Genomic DNA, 23,745 nt, shown 5'->3' with positions numbered 1-23,745 from the left:
ATTTGTAGTGGCTGAAGGTCTGAAAATGTCCAAATAATGACCGAACAGTTGTCAAAATGCCATTCTGGAATGGGAGCAGGTGATTTGCATTGCCTACGCGCATCTTTTTGGCACACGGATACAGTCCTCTCAATAATCTTTTTTGAACATCCTTATGTATCCCATAACCACATGATAACACATTCTTATTGTACCTCTGAGCATTTAGAATGTCAAATGCGTCATTTGCTAACTGAAAAAAATTTGGTGCTTCCTCTTCTTCAGGCATTAGGTACTTTACAGCTGTAGCTGTGGTACTCGAAAAAAGTTGCATTGCCAAATAAAACCTTGGACGCTCTCCCCCCTTGACATTGAGATGAAGCTATGGCAGTTTAGGACACAACTTCATTTCACTCCTATCTAATGCGAGCAGTCTTTCTGAAATAGATTTATTAACAATTTTCCCACTTGGAAGCTTTAGTCCGTCATCCAGAAACTGGTTCCTCATTAATTTAAACAAATGTGGAACATCTGAAAACACCCAGATTCGTTTCTTTTCATACTGCGGATTGGAAAAGCACGAATTTGTTTCTGTCACATTAAAATCTTTCCACACAGATCGATTTTTTGTTCCAAGGTCGCATACTACCGCAATAACATTGTAACAGGCATTTTAAGGCAAAACTTTTACAAAGCACCGCGTCAACACCACAAACTAAAGCGAAACAACAACACTGATAAAGAAGCTCTTTTCGCGCCTCGACACAACGTGCTCCTATGCTGATGCCATGCGCAGCATGACGAAATATTCGCTGATCTGCGCAGGTCATTTGGCCCCCCCCTGGCTAGAACCGTTCAGCATCTCTTTCGAAATGGTTACTGAATAATGTTGGGGTTTTGTGTCGAAAACAAGACCGTTCGGCGCGCTCGCATACTGAATCGGTCGGCTAAATGACGCGGCGCTCGCTTTAAATCTGTGGCAGCGTTTATTTTCAGATAAATGCGTTAAGACCAGACGGCATACAAAAGAAGATGGCTTCTTCGGAAACACAACATTATAGTGTAAATAATATTAACATAGGCATGGAAATCAGGATTCTATTACAAACATAGAACTGAATGCCTGTTCATGTGAACATATGTTCCTCTACTGCCATTCGTAAAACAAACCCCACATAATGCAATCAATCACTGAACGAACGGTCGTAGGTTCGGTACTAACCTAGTGCCAAAATTTATTTTCTTTTTTGTACATCACCTTGTGCAGAACAGAGTACAATTTCTTATTGTGAGCATCGTAAATACAAGTTTAAACCATACTGTACACTCAATCAGGTTCAATTTTTTACTAGGTATGATAACTTTGTACAGCACCACTCACTATTTTTCGTTTTGTGCGCTAAGAGTGGCAGTTTTATCTCTAAGATTTCTATTTTGTAATTAAATTACCATTAAACCGTCCTATTAGCTCTTCAGACTTTTTTTTGCTGTTCTAATGGATTGGAAACTAAGTAATAGAAATGTAAAATGGAGACAAAAACCGCCAGAAATGAATACAATTAACTGAGTGGTTAAGTAGAGTTCCTGCAAACTTTCCCATTGCGACCAATATTCTCCTCCTTGTTGCACCTCTCCCTTCGGAAGGAATTCTGTGCAGTTTTCCTCCCTTTTTGTCTTGAAACGAACAGCCAAAAAAAGCACAACACTGAGGCACTATTCTACTTCAACCTTCGAAAATATACAACACTGCTATGCTTCTCATGTAACACTTCAGCCCACAACGAATGCTAATGTCACGTGACACGGTTTCAGCCAATCCTGAACTGCAGACAGTGGCAAACGCAGCGGAAAAGGATGGCCCTACTTTCCTTTATACAGTCACCTAGAAAATCAGATATTTGATAAGATAATCACAAATGAAAGTTTCAAAATCATATATTGGTACAGATACGTGGATGACATTATTTGTCTGGTAGATGAGCCAAGTGAAAAAATAGATGAACTCCATTCAGAAATAAACAAAGCTCATCAGAACATAAAATTCACACTGGAAAAAGAAAAACAAAATCAAATAAATTTTCTTGACATTACAATTAAAAAAGAAAATGGTAAACATACATTTAACATCTTTAGAAAACCAACAGCCACAGACACAATAATACATTCCACATCCAACCACCCCCACAGCCAGAAACTTGCAGCACTAAGACACATGTTACATAGATTAAACAGAATCCCACTCAGCAAGAGAAACTATGAACAAGAAATGAGTACAATCATACAAATAGCTAGGAACAACGGGTATGACACACATGTGGTACACAAGCTCAATCAAAAAATAAAAACACAAATAAAAAACAAACACAACAGTTCCACAATACAAAAGAACTCACAAGCTGAAAACTTACACACACAATGACAACACCACACAGAAAAGAACCAGATGGTACACCATGACCTACACACATAAACTAACACACAGAGTTGCAAACATCCTAAAGAGACAGGGCTCCAAAATAGCATATAAGCCTGGGCAAACCCTTCAATCACACCTAAGCTAGCCAGCTACCAAGAGAGACAAATTCCAACAATCAGGAATATATAAACTTGAATGTCAAAGTTGTGATGCAGTATACATAGGCATGACATGCAGGAATTTTCAAACAAGATACAAAGAACATATCAGATGTTGGAAGTATGAAACAAACCATTCCACATTTGCAGAGCATTTAAAACACTACAACCATCATCCTACAAACATGGTACAAGAAATGAAAATAATGAGAATAAGCAACCATGACAAACATCTTATACAAATGCAAGAAAACTTCCACATCCAGAAAGCCATAGCAGAAAACAAACATGTGATAAATGAACAAACACACATCAGCACAGGCTCCCTACTACACTTGGTAAAGGAAATGATAACATAAAACAGAAAATATTTTTTTAAAAAAGAAAACTCTTCCCCACATCATCTGGAGAGTCATAAGTTTGGGAATAACATTCCATCTTTGGCAAAAACATTTGACAGTCGGCAACAGAAACCAAAACATTGCTTTAAAACAAGCGTTCAGTGCATAGTGTTGTGGAATGGGGAAAAAAACCGCAAATTGGCGTTCATAAGAAGAAGAACAACACCAAAAATGCAACAGGAGCGTAATATGTAGGAAATTGTCCACGCAACCTGTAAGTACAGTTCAAAACATTACTACTTAATAGGAAATACCAACCACCAGAACTGTTTACAACCTATAGGCACAATGACAAAAATGTAAATAAAATAGCTAACATATGTACATATTCCAGGCCACTGATGATGCCTTGCAGAAAATGAAGGCGAAACGCGTATGGCGCTAAAATTGTGTTTTATTCAGTTGCTGTCAGACGGTCCATAAGTAAAAATTATTAATATACCGTATTATTAACGTTCAATGCCGTGTGCCATATGTTGGCAGAATTTCGTACTTCTCCTTGTGAACCTGTTGTCAAGCTGCGATTTCAGTGACAAGCAGCAAGTAGAAGTCGCAAGCAGCAACTATAAAGCACAGTTGACATTCAACGCCATGTGCCATGTGACGGCCTACATACGTGCTACTGCTTTTCTTTGTGAGACACTATCGAATCTATCTGCGATTTCCGCGACATGTCAGCAGATAGAAGTCACAAGTAGCAACTAAAAAACGCAATTAACATTAGATGCCATCTGTTGTCCTACGTCTGTACTTCTTTCTAAGGAGTTTGTGTCTCACGATATGGATGTCGTATATGCTTGTGGTCGAAGAAACGAACCAAGAAGATAATTTTCTCTGAGAAAAATTTTATACTCAGTTGAGAATTGGTGCAGCCGAGGACATGAATGTCGAATAAAGGTTGTGCTAATCGACAGACCTATAGCAGAGCTTGAAATTTTCGTGAGAGTTTAAACACACTCATCATAAAAGCTAAAACTGCAGGGTAATTTCAAAAACAGATTATGGATAAGGTTCCGATGAGTATTGTGATGCTTATTACACATACATATCTTACATAAACCAGTAAAAATGCAATCTGCTGTCAAATATTGCATTAGTACTATTCCCAATGTCAACTTGTAACAATAAGATCACTTCTTTCCACTGTTTTCAATTGCACATCATCAACCCTAAAACACGTAACCTTCCAACCTAACCTTTAGCTACGCTACAGGTCCGTCTGTCACCATAACCAACATTCAAGCTGAGGTGTGTGAACGGATCAGTATCACAGGTTAGCAAGTCTTTATCACTACAAGGCAGAACATTTTGGGTATGGGATGAAAGGTCAAAATGGAATTACTATAATTCACTCACAATGCAGTTCATATTAATTTATCACCCCCTTTCAAATTACATGATGATTTCAATGACACAGTACCAATACTCATTTTGCACACTTATGGTATCAATTATGGCTCTTTTACACTGCTAGTTCTTCTAGGGTCGTTTTGAATCTTCATGATTCTTTCTTCTAGATGTGGATGTATACATAGAGCAGTCAGTAACCGAAATGGGAACTGCATTTGGAAAACCATGAGGATTATTAAACTTTTATACTGTTGCTAATTACTAGCAATACAATTCACACTATACAAGTCCTAATACTTCTGGTAATGAATGTACTGGAATGGGGAGAGGTTTCCCACTTTGCATAAACGATGCCCTTGCGTTCATTCACAAACTTGGAACTGACGAAGACGGTATAAAGACGTTGTGGCATATTTCCCAGTTCTCATATTTTCAATTATTGCTATCTCGAGTGACTGGACAATGTGGTTCAGATACTTGTGAAGCTGTTAGAATCCGTATTCTAAACATGGTACTGGGTGGTTTTTGTGTTATGATTCTCAACATCACACTATCAATATTTTCACACTTGTTCCATTACTATAAACCTAAAGCCAAAGGAAGAACATAAGTAAAACATACTTAATACTGACTGTTTTGTTGAGATGTAATTTTGTCTGTGGGCAAACCTATTTTTCGTATATCACTTAACAACCGAGGAAAAATAGTTGGAAATATTAATAAACGTTTTGTCACTTGGGTTACTGGAACGTTACATTACGCCCTCATAAATAATTGCTTATACAGGGAGAACTTATTTCTTGGTTGCATTTGACACAGTTACCGAAAAGTAGCATTCACAGAAATCACTGAAACCGGAAAATCACAGTTTAGCCCATCCCTAATTAACTGGCCGAGGGCGGGAGGGGGAGAGACTAGATGATTGCAACTTGTTTCTAAAGATAATTTGAATAAAAATTTGAGATGTGATGGCAAGTATGAGTGGCAAGTATTAGGTAAAAGCTATCCATCATATTACTATAAAGAATAGGATACCTTAAGTTTCGAAGTATAAAAACGGGGAAAAATGAGCCAGAAATTTACGAAAAGTGCACGTGAAAACCGGAGAAGAATATTCTTGCTATGGTGACCAACAGTGCACCATCTCTGGGACGTGATATCCGAACAAAAGAAACAAATGTTTCATTTTACCTTGAGCATCTTTACACGCAATCGGTGTCGTCAAAATGACGGGGTATGTGCAACTCCTCAACGAACTACTAAAAATAGAAAACAAGGAAAATTATTCTGGAAAAAAAACTAGAAAACAATCTCCGTTCTAGAGTATTCTGGCGTCTATGAAATTTCCAAACTGTCGAGTCTGAGGATGTTAATCAACGTATAATCTTTCCCGATTACAGTTGTATAAATAACTTTTTTTATATAAAATACAAATGAAGCATTGGAAGTTAATTAATCTTCATACAACGACTAAGGACATTCCTTTGAACCTGTTATTTACAGCTTCTTTACCTACAGGTACTTTCGTGTTTTCATTTTCTCTCCCCTTTTTATCACAATAAACTTAGCACAAGTTCCCAAACAAAGAGGAGCCATAGCAGACTGCTTGCGCAATGAGGCAACGTCTGGACACAAGGACGTCATTGCATAGATGCGTTCTTCCACAGATTTTTGTGCATGCCCTTTTATTTCCGTGTGTCTGAGACTGGGCGCGATGAAAGAGGCACCGTATGGGCATCTCTAGAACTTCATTGCGAAATCGCTACTGCAGCGTCAATCTGCGCGTTGGCAGCGCTTGCAAACGGCACAGCTTGCTGTAAACATTCTCAAACTCACATTTTGCTTCCTTCGAAGCATTTTATAAACTTCCCTGGATATTAATTGTTGCATACCGGTACTCTGAGGGCTCTTGACTCTGAGCACTATGGGACTTAACATCTGAGGTCATCAGTCCCCTAGAACTTAGAACTACTTAAACCTAACTAACCTAAGGACATCACACACATCCATGCCCGAGGCAGGATTCAAACCTGTGACTGTAGCAGCAGTGCGGTTCCGGACTGAAAGCGCCTAGAACCGCTCGGCCACAACGGCCGGCGAGGGCTCTTGAAACTGCACTTATGAGGCATTGATCATTGGCGTGGCATACCGGGAAGTGTTAACATCGTTAAAGTATATATAAAAAAAAATATACCTGTAAACTATACTCGTACAAACTACGCAAGTTTGTCCCAGTGTAAACTAATACTTCCGGCGATGTTACATTGTATTAATACATTGTATATTCACCAAGTGCTCTCGATAATGCCCTTTTTTAAAAAAATTATGGTTGTATAAAATCAAGAACTTACTTTGCCAATGTAAATCTAACCACTAACATCTGTACCATAACCAAATATTAAATAACTGTAGTAGCCCAGCACATTTCTTCACTGGGAACGAACATAATGTTATGTTATGTTATGTTTACTTCTAAGTGATGCTCACAGAAGGAGGTACCTGAAGTCACAATTATATACCCCATCTTTCAGATCTCTACGAGACAGCAGCAAACACATTTTAAGCATCTACTCACTTTTTTTAACACTCAGAAAATTTTCCAGAGTTGTTAAAAATTCATTTCTACAACTTAGCACTACACATCATTTGTAGCTTTTTTTTTTCACAATATAAATTCCAAAACTGTGCTACTTGAAGCAACTTTACGACTATAGTGAGACTTAAAAAATGTTTTTGTGCCTGTTGGAATTGTGTGAAAAATATATTTCGTGTGAAACGGCAGCAAAGTGCAACATGTGGAATATAATAGACCTCTCTGGTTCTATTGTACGTTATATACCATGTTTCTTGGTTGTTGTGTTCAATGTGTTTTACCTGGAAGTGCAAATATAGTTACTGGCACTAAATGTGTTTTACTCACTATTACTTATTCACCTGTGTCGACTCTTAACAGTGCCCTTTCAAATTACTTTAATTTCTGTTTTTTCTTGTAAATACTTAAATTTATGAATAATAAAAGCATATTATGAGCATGAAATAATATATAATTTACTCAAAACGAGTATCAGAAAACACTCAAATATCCTATTATGTGGGGAATCGGGAAATTTTTCTCTCCAAATTTGGGGAATTTTAGCTAGATTTTTGGGAATTTGAATACTGGCATTGGCAACACTGGATGCAAGGAGAGCTAAGCAGATACTTCCCACCTATGGTTCTCATCGATGACCTTCCTGTTCAGAGACAGATCACCTAGATGGGATCCTAAAACAGCCAATGATGTCGCGTGCACCTTATCCTTGGATCCATCGCATCAGGTCGTCGCATACCGCTACCTCCAACCTCTCCTACAACTTACATCTAATGAACTGTAACGTCTGTTATTTGACAAACGACATCAACAGCAACATTCCTTTTGCTGCGACCACTTTATGTATCATAACCAAGGGACTTTCTGTTATTTACAGAAACAGTCGCCTTAATAACAAAGCACAGAAAACACTTGCGGAAAACTAAAGCTACAGCACAATGGGCTATGTCATGTCAATAATTGTAAATCGCATATTACAGTAAATTGTGTTTGAAATGTATTAAAATTCCAGCTGTTCATACTAATCCCCAACACCTAATTTTCTATTAGCAAGAAATCCATAATAATTAGCTTGTATAACCAAATTTAATTGTAAGTGAATTATATCTTCCATATTAATAGTTAACTATTAAAATGAGGAGGAAAACTGTCACTTTCCAGATACTTGTTGATAAAATAACATAATACTTGATTTAATGTAACTACGTGTACCAACAATTTAATAGAATGGCCCCTGAGAAATGCAGCTGAATGGCTCTGCGAAGATCTATAACATTGTTTTAGCCATTCTGGGGTGCATTGTAACAAATTAATGTATCTCCCTATGCCAGAGATCAAATGGTAATGTATCTGTATCACTGCAAATGATTAGCATCACGTCCATAATTCTGCATTTCATATTTTTCAAAACAATTGACACATGACAAGTCTCCTTATTACCTTTTGTCTCCTGATAGTCTTCATATAAGGACGCATTTCTTTGTTCTCTGAGATTTCACCGATTTGTCCTATTCCTTCAGTAATAATGTATACAGATTTAGTTAATCTTTCAGCTACCATATTTAACTGCAATGGGAAGTCACTGGTTTAGTGCAATGGCAACTGCACACCATCAAATACACATTTGTGTTTTTACAAGTCAAACCTTGCAGCCTAAATTTCTTATTATGAAGTTCAATAACTGTTTCTGTGCAATGAAAATAATTTTTGGATTATACTTCATGCCACCACAGTCCTCCATCACCTAGCTTTCCCACTCCACAATGACAACTCTGCCCTGACTAACAGAAATTCAGCCAAGTATGATTTTTAATACTAGTTAACATTAAAATCCACATTATCAGGGTTGTATATATATATATATATATATATATATATATATATATATATATATATATATATATATATATATATATATATATAGAGAGAGAGAGAGAGATGAATATAATAGAGGGAAATATTCCACGTGGGAAAAATATATCTAAAAAGAAAGATGATGAAACTTACCAAACAAAAGTGCTGGCAGGTCGATAGACACACAAACAAACACAAACATACACACAAAATTCTAGCTTTCGCAACCAATGGTTGCCTCGTCAGGAAAGAGGGAAGGAGAAGGAAAGACAAAAGGATATGGGTTTTAAGGGAGAGGGTAAGGAGTCATTCCAATCCCGGGAGCGGAAAGACTTACCTTAGGGGGAAAAAAGGACAGGTATACACTCGCACACACACACATATCCATCTACACATGCACAGACACAAGCATGTCTGCTTGTGTCTGTGCATGTGTGGATGGATATGTGTGTGTGTGCGAGTGTATACCTGTCCTTTTTTCCCCCTAAGGTAAGTCTTTCCGCTCCCGGGATTGGAATGACTCCTTACCCTCTCCCTTAAAACCCATATCCTTTTGTCTTTCCTTCTCCTTCCCTCTTTCCTGACGAGGCAACCATTGGTTGCGAAAGCTAGAATTTTGTGTGTATGTTTGTGTGTCTATCGACCTGCCAGCGCTTTTGTTTGGTAAGTTTCATCATCTTTCTTTTTAGATATATATATATAGAGATATATTTTTCCTCGTCAAAGATTATTTGCTGTCCTACACTCGTACTCTCTGCTGGAAATATCACTTTGCCACGAAGAAAAATGATCCTAATCCTACTCCTAATGATCCAACTCCCCAAGACACCATCCAAATTGAACCCTGCCTGGAACAGTTCCGTCCTCCGTCACAGCGGGACCCACCTCCTCTTCCTCAAAATCACCCTCTCCAAACCTTCCAGGAATTTCTGACTTCCAGCCTTGCATCTCAATCCTTCTTAAAAAACCTTAATCCTACACCCAACATCACCACTGCTGAAGCCCAGGCTATCCGTGATCTGAAGGCTGACCGATCCATCGTCATTCTTCCGGCGGACAAGGGTTCCACGACAGTGGTACTTGATCGTCGGGAGTATGTGGCTGAGGGACTCGTCGGCTTTCAGACAACACCACATACAAAGTTTGCCAAGGTAACCCCATTCCCGATTTCCAGGCGGAGCTTCAAGGAATTCTCAGAACCTTAGGCCCCCTGCAAAACCTTTCACCTGACTCCATCAACCTCCTGACCCCACCGACGCCCCGCACCCCTACCTTCTACCTTCTTCCTAAAATCCACAAACCCAATCATCCCGGCTGCCCCATTGTAGCTGGTTACCAAGCCTCCACAGAACATATCTCTGCCTACGTAGATCAACACCTTCAACCCATTACATGCAGTCTCCCATCCTTCATCAAAGACACCAACCACTTCCTTGAACGCCTGGAATCCTTACCCAATCTGTTACCCCCGGAAACCATCCTTGTAACCATTGATGCCACTTTCTTATACACAAATATTCCGCACGTCCAGGGCCTCGCTGCGATGGAGCATTTCCTTTCACGCCGATCACCTGCCACCCTACCTAAAACCTCTTTTCTCATTACCTTAGCCAGCTTCATCCTGACCCACAACTTCTTCACTTTTGAAGGCCAGACATACCAACAATTAAAGGGAACAGCCATGGGTACCAGGATGGCCCCCTCGTACGCCAACCTATTCATGGGTCGCTTAGAGGAAGCCTTCTTGGTTACCCAGGCCTGCCAACCCAAAGTTTGGTACAGATTTATTGATGACATCTTCATGATCTGGACTCACAGTGAAGAAGAACTCCAGAATTTCCTCTCCAACCTCAACTCCTTTGGTTCCATCAGATTCACCTGATCCTACTCCAAATCCCATGCCACTTTCCTTGACGTTGACCTCCCCCTGTCCAATGGCCAACTTCACACGTCCGTCCACATCAAACCCACAAACAAGCAACAGTACCTCCATTATGACAGCTGCCACCCATTCCACATCAAACGGTCCCTTCCCTACAGCCTAGGTCTTTGTGGCAAATGAATCTGCTCCAGTCCGGAATCCCTGAGCCATTACACCAGCAACCTGACAACAGCTTTCGCATCCCGCAACTACCCTCTCAACCTGGTACAGAAGCAAATAACCAGAGCCACTTCCTCGTCCCCTCAAACCCAGAACCTCCCACAGAAGAACCACAAAAGTGCCCCACTTGCGATAGGATACTTTCCGGGACTGGATCAGACTCTGAATGTGGCTCTCCAGCAGGGATACGACTTCCTCAAATCCTGCCCTGAAATGAGATCCATCCTTCATGAAATCCTCCCCACTCCACCAAGAGTGTCTTTCCGCCGTCCACCTAACCTTCGTAACCTCTTAGTTCATCCCTATGAAATCCCCAAACCACCTTCCCTACCCTCTGGCTCCTACCCTTGTAACCGCCCCCGACGTAAAACCTGTCCCATGCACCCTCCCACCACCACCTACTCCAGTCCTGTAACCCGGAAGGTGTACACGATCAAAGGCAGAGCCACGTGTGAAAGCACCCACGTGATCTACCAACTGACCTGCCTACACTGTGACGCATTCTATGTGGGAATGACCAGCAACAAACTGTCCATTCGCATGAATGGACACAGGCAGACAATGTTTGTTGGTAATGAGGATCACCCTGTGGCTAAACATGCCTTGGTGCACGGCCAGCACATCTTGGCACAGTGTTACACCGTCCGGGTTATCTGGATACTTCCCACTAACACCAACGTATCCGAACTCCGGAGATGGGAACTTGCTCTTCAGTATATCCTCTCTTCCCGTTATCCACCAGGCCTCAATCTCCGCTAATTTCAAGTTGCCGCCACTCATACCTCACCTGTCATTCAACAACATCTTTGCCTCTGCACTTCTGCCTCGACTGACATCTCTGCCAAAACTCTTTGTATTTAAATATGTCTGCTTGTGTCTGTATATGTGTGGATGGCCTAACCTAACCTAACCTAACCCCTTGAATTTTGTGTGTCTGTCGACCTGCCAGCACTTTCATTTGGTAAGTCACATCATCATACTCCTGCTGTGGTCACTGTGGTGCATCCTACTTCTATACAATCAGTTTTTGGAGGATTTAAGTTCAGTCATTCCATTACATATTCATTCTCTGAGAGATACATTACAACAAATCCATACAACCAACATGTTCAAGATGCGGTCTTCCACTGAAACTGAGCCAGAGACACTCATTCCACCTATTGGGAAATCTGCGGAGTCTCTTTCAAGGGAGAATAATAGTTCCACATAAGGAAATGCCAGGAATGGATAGGAATAACTCCATGTGTATGCCTGGGGGTTCATTCACGGTGATGAAGAGGCTATTATGGCAGCCAATGAGGGAACAGTGTGTAACCAACTGCAAATTGTGGTACACTGGTACACATTGGGATGAACGATGCTGGTCGCGTAGATTGCTCACGGAGTTTGAACAAAGCTCACAATGTACAGGATTGTCCCCATAACCGATTGTGGCTCCACAGATCTGAATTGTGTGGAAGGACTGAACCAGGGACAACAAAGCTTCTGTAACAAGCTAGGCTGCGACAGCTCTCCATCCCGTCCAGATTACAACAGCTGTAGCAGACCCAGAAGTAAGTGTGTGTGTGTGTGTGTGTGTGTGTGTGTGTGTGTGTGTGTGGGGGGGGGGGGGGGGTGATCTGAGACAGATGAGGATATAAACTGTCACCGAGAGGGCCACCTGAGAGTGAGAAAGCCGGCCGGAGTGGCCGTGCGGTTCTAGGCGCTACAGTCTGGAACCGAGCGGCCACTACGGTCACAGGTTCGAATCCTGCCTCGGGTATGGATGTGTGTGATGTCCTTAGGTTAGTTAGGTTTAATTAGTTCCAAGTTCTAGGCGACTGATGACCTCAGAAGTCGCATAGTGCTCAGAGCCATTTGAACCATTTGAGCCAAGAGTGAGGAAACCAACACAGAATCAGTGAGTTTTTTTTTTTTAAATGAGCAGCATAGATGTAATTATGAAAACAATAATTATTCTCTGACACTGCAATGTAAAAAGTAGTAACACTCTTGCATCTTGGCTGGAGTAAAGGAAGTGTGCTGTCTGCTTCTGGAATAGTGATGAAAATGATCTGTGAGATCATGGACACAAAAAAGGATTTTGTTGTGGGACTTTAAAGAGGGAAAAGCATTGAGAAACTTTTCAGAAGATTGTAAATAACAAATGTATGTTAATTAACTGGATGATAGAACATCATGAAGATAACATAGCTTACCTTTCATTAATCAGATTGCACGCTGTTTCCTTACTTTCAAAAATTGAATTTCAGCTTTTAGGTGAAAGAAAATCAGTACAAGAGAGTTTTGCTGTTGATGGAAGTAACCTATAGCTAATCAGACCACATTGCACATACATGGGACCAGTTACATCTTTATTTTCAGAAAGAAGTGTAGCACGGCATTTATTCTCCGAGAAAGTAAACTAAAAAGCCATTTCGGGACAGTAACTCACATCGTGGCAGTTGGTGTATGTCTTCTTGTTAGATTATAGCAATGAGAGAGTATGCTAGATAGATGACTGACTGACGTCTCTCTCTCTCTCTCTCTCTCTCTCTCTCTCTCTCTCTCTCTCTCTCTCTCTCACACACACACACGCACACGCACACGCACACGCACTGGCAATCACTTTACTGCTCCTCCCATCACCCAATATCTATAATATTCATGAACACCTGAAACTGAATGGTTCGATACTGCTTAGGGATGCCCACGTATGAATAAGTCTCACCAAATTTCTGGTGAATGCTGGCCAAATATTCTGTGAACAAGGTACACTGCTCCGACCTAATTGTACACTATTTAAAAATCTTCACACATGTCACATATGATGATACAAATTTTTTTTTTTTTTTTTTTTTTTTTTTTTTTTTTTTTTTTTTTTTTTTTACAGAAAATGTGTCACAGAACACGTGTTGGCAATGCATGTCTGTATAGAGTTAGAGGAAACCAGTGGGGGCAACAGAATGCCAACGAATGGCTATTAACTAGCTAATGCTCTTAATGCCCAATTGAATTATTTTTTGTGGGTGGCCAACCCTTCACATCAAGTTTTTGGTGCATATTGACATCTGTTACTACTTTAGGAGTATCTGCCAAAATAGGACTCGTCAAATGAAATATGACACCCCCCTCCCCTCCAGGGTACTATTTGTATTAACACTTATTTTAAAACTTATAATCTATCAAAGATCTAAAGTAAATATTAAAAATAAATATTTAAACTTCGTCTTTTTTTGAGTATATTACTCTTGGAGAGATGTCTATTACCCATATCCCAGTAATGCTTTAAATAATAGCATAAATGGAAAGTTTCCTCACCCCAATATTCTGCTAAGTGGGCGGTCTCCAAAGCATTAATACTTTTTTATGTAGTAGAGAAAACATTCCGCATTACATCTGTAGCAGGAAATACTGTTCTGTTTATCTCATAGTGGTAGTGATCTTGTGATATGTTGCTTATTTTTTCACTGGTTCGAATGTGTCGACTTTTCCTGGTTATAAATTTTTGCACCTGAAATATATGTGTCAGCTGTGATTATGCCGATTTATTGGACTCATCAGCTGTCAAGAGTAATATTGCAATTAAGAATCTTCAACATAATATTGAAAACTCCCTGGAACACTTATAGTATTGTTACATTGAGGATATTTACCTTGGGCTTGCTACACTCCTCTGACAGAGCATATAAAAATACCAAAGTAGCTACTTCATCTCATGGAATTACTGAGACCACCAGCCCACCTTGAAGACACGTGTTGTTCCCTCAGCATACCTGCTTTATGAGGGGTAGTGATGGTGGAAAGAGCACTCTACTAGAGTGATGTATACCATCACAATATATTCTGTAGACACCTCAGCACTGTCACACCAAATTTACATTATTTTAGTGGAAATGTACAGTCAACAAGCCAAGTACGTTTATGAGTAGCAAGACTGTCTCTCACCTATCATTCATACCTTACAATTGTACAAATAGGCTTTACTACAACTCACTTCCAGCACGCTACTCTTTTTCTGAAGCCATGTCTCACTTGCCACAAATAAAAGGGCTAACTACGTATCAACTACTGCAAACTGATTATGTTTACTAAAAAAGTAACTGCTGATTACTCAGTTATAGTAAATGGCTACTGTGTATCATGTTACCAATTTATAAATAAAATGAGCACATCAATATTTAACAAAGCATAATAGTTACCTGCATATCATAAGAAAATCAGCATTGGTACTTGGCATTCTGGTGAAATAGTTACCTGCATATCATAAGAAAATCAGCATTGGTACTTGGCATTCTGGTGATAGGAATCTTCATTCTTGAAATTGCATAACCATGTAACACATCACTATGGAACTGGCCATCATGCTATTTTTATTTAAATGTAAAAATTTAGTTTGTGGTAAATTCCTAGTGGTTGACATAACTTTGTCATTTGCACTAAAGTCATATGTATGCAATTTCTCAGTGCTTTACACACTTTATTTGTATTTCTCATTTTGTTCCCCTCAGTAATCTTTGAGAAACCAATTTTGTTCTGTGTACAGTCATACTTAGATTTTGAGAAAAATTTCTTGGGCAAATTTTGCTCAGAAATTGAAAGAAAGCCAGGATTATTAGTGAAATTTGAAGTTGTCCAAATTATAGGGAAAGACATGGTAGTATGAAAGAATTTAGCAAAAATCAGATACACAAATTAGCCCATTTGGATGACTTTTTGATGAGCTTTCACAGATGATGCACTGTAAACGTTACTTGTAGAGATGCAATGAGATTTAGTTTATGGTCTAGATGACACCTCTGATCAGTTTTTGAGATATCTTCACACACTAGACAATTATGAAAAAGGTAAATAGACATAATCATAAGTTTTGATGATTTTGAGCAAAGCAAAGGAATAAAAAATTGGAGGAATACTGACCACAAGGTGTGACACATAAGCCTTCAGGAAGGTTTACATGCTTTGTAAACTGTGTTTGCAGCTGCAGGATTCCTGCTATGCAGTGCAGTTTTTCATTTCTTCGGGAGTTGTATTTGTAACAATGTTTAGAAACAAGTATACAATAGCAATGCCAATGTTACAAAGTTAGTCTGTGGAAGTTCTGTCTTGCTTTATTCACTTATGAGACATCCATACTCACCTCTTAATCATATTGTGGAAGAGAATTATCTGGAAGGTAGGATAAGTCAAGACAGATACTGGTTTAAAACACAAAACTTACACATTAGTAGAGCCTTGAGTGCTCATGCATATGAGGACTGTTTACACCCTGTGATACTGATATATTTTACACTTACAATTGACTTAAAACTCAGGTGATGTCAACCAAAATGCTTTGTTTTATTTACTATAATGTTTATGCACTGTTGCCAGTAAGTAACTCTCCTAGTTTTTTTATTTCACTGTAACATTTTCTATAAACACACAAATAATTACTTACCCTAATGATAGCACAACATGTGAAATAGGTAAATGACAACTTTAAATTAGACAAAATGTTTTCAAGTTTCACTATTACATAATGGATTTTTATAGGAATGGAATCCCTCATTTATTGATAAATTCAAGTTATCATCATGCATGTTTGTATAAAAGTGAAAGTACTCCAGGAGGAATCATCAGTAAATAAGCGGTGTTTCAATGGACTTTTATTCCATTAAAGTTTGTCCTCTGAAAACGTGTATAGGATGTCATATCATAGCACATCAAAATTACCTCCACATATCCAATGGCAATACTAACATAATGGAAAACACGGAAAAGGAACTAGATATGAATCCTGCTGGAACCTGCAGTTTGTAAAAACTTAACATTAGGTAAGTTCATAGGTTGTGGCAATATTAGGTAGGTCAGGCAGTATATAGCCAATTGTTAATTTAATTCATTATGGAGATACAGTATATCACCAAAGGCTACTATAATAAACCTAATTTGGTCCATGTTTTTATGAGCATGTTAAACCTTAAACTTAATCCTGAGGAAACACCATGAGAAAAAGAACTACTCCAAATCAAAAAGAAGTTGTTGGGTTCTCTTGACATTTCAGTCCATAGACAATGGATGAAGTCTAGAGCCTAATATCTTTTGGCCTCTGTCCCCAAACTGAAAAACAAAGCGGAAACCTGATAATTCTTCTGAATGAGATCTGCAAAATTTTTCTTTATTTATTAACAATCAAGTATTCAGCTTATTAAATTTAAGGGCACTCCATAACCCTGGAGATACACGACTGGTTTGAAAAACAAATGACCAACAAATATTGTTGTACAAATCTATTATCTTCTTAATCAGAAATGTCTGATTTCATAACAGTTATTCTCAACAAAATTACCAACAACAGTGAAAGGCATATGCACTTTTACTACATAAGCTAAATGCTTTATTACTCTTCTGTCTAGATGAACACTATATGTAACAATTAAATGAATGGATGAATGGCAACAGGCAAAGTCTACAATACATTTAATATAAATCAGCAAAACACACACACACACACACACACACACACACACACACACACACACACACTTATTACACAATCAAATAATTACCAGGTTCATTAAATGAGTGGAAATTGGGATGAGATCAGAAATTTTGTGTAATATTAAATTATGCATTTACATATTCTTGAATTCACCAGTTTTATTTAACATTAAAATATTTGGATTTTCACGTTCAAAGTCTGTCATTTCTCGCTCTCGTTCATCCTGACCCCATTCTCCCAATGTCTTCATCACATCTGGCTGGTTCCTCCGCCACTCTTCCTCTTTCTGCAATCAACAGATTACTTCACAAACTCACTAAAGAATATAGTTCTCCACAGACCAGGCACATTATTCTAAGCGTACTGTAAATAATAAATTATCATAACACAGACAAAAACATTTTGTTAAAAGTAAAACTCAATCTCTATACATACAATTTTGTAATGAGTAAGTTAGAAGATACTAACTGAAAGAATAATTATAGAACACCTGTACGCATGACAAACAGCCACAACATACACTGTAACAGGTGTCAACATTTCACACCTGGCTCTCTACTAATGTCTGGCTCTAGCCCATGATCTTCTTTGATATTTGAGGCTTGAGAGGATGTGTCCTTAGAAACAGAATCTTTAGCATCTATTTCTTCAGATTTATCCTTTTTTATATCTGATGATGGACCTTTTGAATCATTACCACCTTTGGCGACCGCTTTCTTAAGAGGCGTTAGCGATTTCTTAGGAGGCGGTGGTGGAGCGAGTTCATCATCCTTTTCCACTATAACTTTTCCCCCATCCCACCAGCCATATGGCAAGTCACTTGGAACCTAATAGCAGAAGAACATGAGAAACAATACACAAGAAAAACACAGCAACTGTAGGTGTGGAACTCAGGAATTGTATTGTTTCTTCATCATGCTACATTTAAACTGTTTAGAATGGGGAAGGGGTGGTACTTCTGGGAATTATTAATTTTAGTATAACTGGCTTCCAAACAGTTACTCTCTATTAATCCCAAAATTTACATTAATATCTGATGAGGAAACAGAAACCACATGCACAATGCAAATGAAATGCAATTTGTGTTAACAGTTACTAAAATAGATTTTTATTTCACAATGTGACAAATGATACAAAATTGATGATTTACTAACATTTTTTCAGCAATCTAACTGCATGCTCTCCACCCACATACTCAATATGAATACAGCTTCACTCTATTATTTGATACACTGTGTACTGAATATAATTTTTCAAGACATGCTTCAGCTACTGATCACTTTGGGTTCTGAAGTGCAGAGGACTAAACTGACAGCTTCATTTTATGACACCCTAACTTAAGTGGAATTAACCAGGTATGATAGTCTGTTACCTCTGTACAACAACTGTCATACATAATAACAAGTATCTTGGTAAACAAGTATGTCAAAGAAGGTTGCAGAAAAAACAGAGGAAGACAACATGAAAGCAATGGTGTTTGCAGACGACTTGATGTGGGGAAACAATGCATGCTTGTGAAGAAACTGTGTGACAGTATGGGATGAAATTATGTGAGATTCTTGTTACCTCTGGGGGGGGGGGGGGGGGGGGGGGGGGGAATATATATATACTTGGGAAGTGTGATAGAGGAAAACAGAAGAATGAGAGAGAATGTGCTGGCAGACAGTCAAAAGCATTCATACGAAGTTTTAAGAGCCTGGTTTGAAACAAAGGCGTCCCACAAATAAGCAAAGAAGTGATATACATAAGCTACTACATCCTAATTTTGACTTATGTGCCTGAAATATGGGTAATAAAAAAGAGATGCAAGCAGATTACAGGCATTTGAAACAAAGTTTCCCCGGAAGTAGGAGAGAAGTAACAAGGGGAAACAAGATTAAGAATGAAAGGGTAAGGGAAATAGTGAAAGTGGAATCCTTGCAGAGCAGGACAGAAACATCTAGGCTAGGATGGTAAAGGCACTTAAAGAGAACGGAAATCATGAGGATTCCCAAGAAGATACATAAGACCTGAATGAACCCAGAAAGATGGTAGGAAAATAGGATTAGATGGCAAGGCTTATGTTCCAAATAGATCCAGCCTGGAGCTGGGAACTGCTGAAGATGATAATGATTACAATGCCTTAATTTAACATATTTAGAAAAACATTATTGTAAAGATTTCTCAAATTCATGTGTGCTCTTTTAATTTTTTCAGTCCTGATTGTAGCTATTTTCCTCTTTTCACTTTTTACATTTATATTTTCACCCAGTTATTTCAAATTTTCTGTTTTCTAGATGTTGCCATACTTGGTTTTTAAAATTCTTGGTGAGTTACTTTCATTAGTCATGTATTCTGTCTTCTCAAATGATATTTGTTAACATGCCTCCTCAGCTATTTCCTTCAAGAGTTCTGGTCTATTCTTTATATTCTATGAGGATCCATCTAATCATAACGAGATCGTCTGCAAAAGCCAAGCAATTTATTGCTTCTTTTGATCAACCCAACTTTATTAAGTTATTAACCTTTTGTTTTTCTTCTTATAACTTTCTCCAACATATAGTTGAATAATAATGGCGACAAATCTTCTCCTTGTCTGATTCCTGATACAATTTGAAAAGGAATAGAACTTCTTCCAAAAAAGTTTAATTTTACATTTTGTTTTTGTAAGAGTATGTTTAGTTATTTCCAGAGTTTTCCTATCTACTGCAAATTCCTTGACAGTTTTAGGGTGGGAGCCTGTCTACTGAATCATTTTTTTTAATCAACTAACATTAGCACTATCTTATTATTTGATATTCTCATATAACTAATTATTTATTTAGATATGTGTATCACACACAGCCACGCTGAGAGTAACTGTTAGCCATACCCAAAAATATACTGAAGATGCACTTTCATATGACCAACAAGTAACTTTGGAGAGTCTTTATGCAGAACATGTCCATTTGTCTGAGGCAGCTTCATATTTATTCCAGTCTCTTCATGACCTCTAGACCCTCTGCCAACTTATTTCAGAAACTATTTCTATTTCACATTGCTTCTTTTTACAACAACGGAAACGCCTGGAGTGAGGACTTAAAAGTAGGTAAACAGTACTAGCTTGAAAGCCAGTAGGGTATGTGCTGTTTCCTGCCTGTGTGTATTACATGTCAATCAGCTAAGTTGACATCATCTTGAATTTACTGCAGGATCCTAAAATCAAGATGACGTCATATGCTTCAGTGGGACTCAGCAGCATCAGCGTCTCCCTTGAAGATGGCAGAGTGATGGATCACCGAAATGTGGAGTTATGTTGCTTTTAGGATCCTGCAGCAAACCCAAGACAGGACTACCAAGAATCAGTTAAGTTACAGGTAAATTATTATTTTCTTAATTTTTATTTATTTCTCACTTTGATTACTTATTGTAGACTTATCTACTGGACAGAAGAGCCTTGTACATTTACCATTCTGTTCATTTCCCAGTAAGTAATGTATTTGTCACCTCAGATCCCATCATTCATTACCATGCAGTTTAGCTTTATTAAAAATTCTTGCCATTTGGCCATATGATTTTTTAACAAAGGTGGAATAGCACATGGCCAATGCTCAACAGGTTTCCTGTTTTATCATTGCAAGCCTGGGCAGAAGCTTGTCCTGTCTCCAGCAGCTATTCAACCGTTTTCCAAAACATTTGCATCTCTTTGTAAGTATTCATGGACATCTCTATTACATCTTGTTGTTTGACAAGACCCAAGTTTTCTGCCAGAAAGTATTCTGATAATCGTTATACCATACATCAAGGCACGGTCTGATTTGTTCAGCAATTAGCAGAGTACAAACGATCATTTGTCCTATCACTAAAATCTGGATTGTAGGTCATTCAATAGAAGTTGACATCTTCACAGTATTATAATTTAAAGTTGTGGAAACTCTCACGAGACTGGCATTCAAAAATAGCCTCCTACCAGAAATGAGGCAATAGGCTACAAGTTGTGCTGTCTGTTGGGTATTTGGTTTCACTTTTTTGTTACTAATAAGCTATGTGTGGTATGTGTTTCTAATTGTGATTTTCACAAATTCTAGAGATTGAATCAATGTGTATATTAAGGCACATGCTTGACATAACAAACCCCCTGCAAACTGACAAATTTAATAGAAGTGCCTAGGAAAAATGTGAATGATCTTTTTCTCCTTATCCAGATGCAGTCTGATAATATTTACCAACATCTTTTACTTTCCTATCACAATTATGCATGCTCTATGTGAGGGAATTAACCAACAGATTTTGTCAGTTAGGCCTGAACTGTTACTGTAAAAGTAATATTTAGTAACTGGTGAGATTCAAACATCAAGCTGAAGTAGTGGCTAGGTCCAACATATGAAAAGAACAGGACAGATTAATCTGTATGGATTAAGTTCTCAACATGCTTTCATTTAACCAGAAATGAAAAATAGAAGAGCCAATACCAGTATTTATTAGTAGAAACCTCATCAACATTACATGAAGGGCCAGGGAAAAAAAGAGCAGGCAACCTTTTTTTCTTTTTTTAAAGAGTTGTTGTTATAGCTCTATTCAGACTGATCATACGCACCTGTTCAGAGGCTAAAATTGAAGGTGGGGAGCCTCAGGTGAGTCCAGAGATATTAGCATACGAAGTTTTACCATAAAGGGAAAGAACCAGGTAAGCCAATTTCTCAGGGGAAGGAAGGAGGCAAATCAGTGGTGACACGAGAGGCCAAAGTAAACGTAAGGTCACCAAAAATATGCAGATATATGCAGAAAAGTCTAGAAACACGTGGATGTACGCACTTGGAAAAAAAGAGGAAAGCATCCTACATTCTTCAACTGAGAATCATCATAGCTCGAAGAGCCACTGCAGCCTCAGATTCCGAGAAAACCAACTTGCCTGAAAATCTAAATATAAAGAACATGTACAATACTTTTAATCAAATTCATCCTGGCACGTTTGTATTATATGACATTTCAAAATGCTTTTCAAACACAAAATCCAACGCTTTGTTTGGATATCCTTGTGCTGAGTGTGAGGTATTCACAACAAAAATGAAAACTTTAACAATGGAGAAACGTAAGGCACAAACTCGTCAGTTAACAACAACAAACATTCCTCACATGAAAAAAAGCTGAAGTGTTTGATGATTTGAAAATGAGGTCCAAACTGGAGGCAAAGAAAATCAACAGGAAGATGGCTATCTGAACATACAGCAAAAAAAAGTGTCCCTTCAAAATATAGCATATGATTAATTCACTTTACATGGCAAATTTTAATGTGCTCATTCAAAACACATTTTCTTGTAACAGGTGAATCCTTTTCTATCTTTATCCTGAATTCACTGTGAAAAAGAGGGTATGTGAAGTGATGTCATTCCTTTTTCACTTCATCATTCATGACTTGAATGAGGCCTCTAAAGAGACCTGTATAATCTGTGGTTCTGCTGGTAATCAAAATAAATACTTAGTCTTCTGCTTCATTCACTAGGCAACTCTCAAATTAGCAATCTGAAGAAGATCAAAATGACATTCCCTGTGTGTGGCCATCCATACTTCGAATGTGACAAAAAGTTGGATTGTGGAACACACAGGCGCTGATTTTCAAATGCCTGAAGATTTCAAGGAAATGATCGAAGTATGCAGATATAAGCCATCCTCTTGGATTCCAGTCAGTGTAAATCGAGAAACTGTGTTAGACTGGAAAACACTGCAAAATTCCATTTCAAAATGCAGCCTATTAAGATAATATTGTCTGAATCCAGCCACTACTGTGTGCTGAAATATCAAAGGACTTATCATGGTGGAATGCAAACTGGCATAATAAGAACACCATTATGACAACCAAATCCGGGGTGTTTTAACTGCGCACAGCTGTTTATAATGGTGTGCTTGATTTCAGAATTCCTTTCTTGTCTAATGTACAATAGCTTTGCAGTTACCTTCTGTTCACTGTAATATAACAATTGCATTCTTTATGCTGCATTTCCAGGCTAGAATGTAACATTTGCAAACTCTGGCAACCTTCACAGCAGCAAGATGGCAAAACTTCAGCTACCTAATTCCTAATTATGTTAAGTGAGAACTATTGCTGATCTATCATGACCAGAAATTCCTTTAGCTGTGTTTACTATGGAATTGCTGCCTTTTTTTTGCTTGAGTTACCTGTTTCTTTCCCTTTACAGAGTGACGTTTGATTGCATTTTTGGAAATTATCTCATTCTGGGAACACAATGGATGCCAATAAAACGATTTTCACATGCACCCAACCAAGAAGTTTTAATTGTGACATGAAAATTGTATATGTACTCATATACTGATGTTACCACAATTCAAACATTAAAAGATTGCTTTTTCTGGAGCTTAATAACAATTTATTTACCTGGTTTTCTCCCCTGCCCCTTCATATGTTTAACACTGAACAAAATATGAATAAAATGACCAAGCACAACAAGAACTGAGT

The 23,745-nt window shown here is 38.3% G+C and overlaps 1 protein-coding gene and 1 long non-coding RNA gene across 4 annotated transcripts in view; one reads left to right on the top strand and one right to left on the bottom strand.

Annotated features, from left to right (window-relative positions):
* Positions 1-3,117: 3,117 nt before the first annotated feature.
* LOC124805239 lies at positions 3,118-23,575 on the top strand. Its single transcript, XR_007017417.1, has 3 exons — positions 3,118-3,168; positions 20,483-20,647; positions 23,468-23,575. It is a non-coding gene; the product is annotated as an uncharacterized LOC124805239 (long non-coding RNA).
* LOC124805237 (peptidyl-prolyl cis-trans isomerase FKBP4-like) overlaps positions 17,409-23,745 on the bottom strand; it is a 139,789-nt gene continuing 133,452 nt past the window's right edge. Inside the window, exons 9-10 of one of the 3 annotated variants that reach the window (XM_047265742.1) lie at positions 17,781-18,139; positions 17,409-17,598 (exon numbers count right to left, since the gene is read on the bottom strand). In XM_047265742.1, coding sequence (XP_047121698.1) covers positions 17,846-18,139 — 294 coding nt within the window. In that variant the 3' untranslated portion in view covers positions 17,409-17,598; positions 17,781-17,845. Of the gene's footprint in view, positions 17,616-17,780; positions 18,140-23,745 lie in introns of all 3 variants that reach the window. The other 2 variants (XM_047265743.1, XM_047265744.1) reach the window with 2 other exon arrangements.

This window comes from Schistocerca piceifrons, chromosome 7, assembly GCF_021461385.2.
Source record: "Schistocerca piceifrons isolate TAMUIC-IGC-003096 chromosome 7, iqSchPice1.1, whole genome shotgun sequence".
NCBI classification, from domain to species: Eukaryota; Metazoa; Arthropoda; class Insecta; order Orthoptera; family Acrididae; genus Schistocerca; species Schistocerca piceifrons.
Note: the sequence above shows the minus strand (reverse complement) of the source record. Positions and strands in the feature narration are given on the sequence as shown.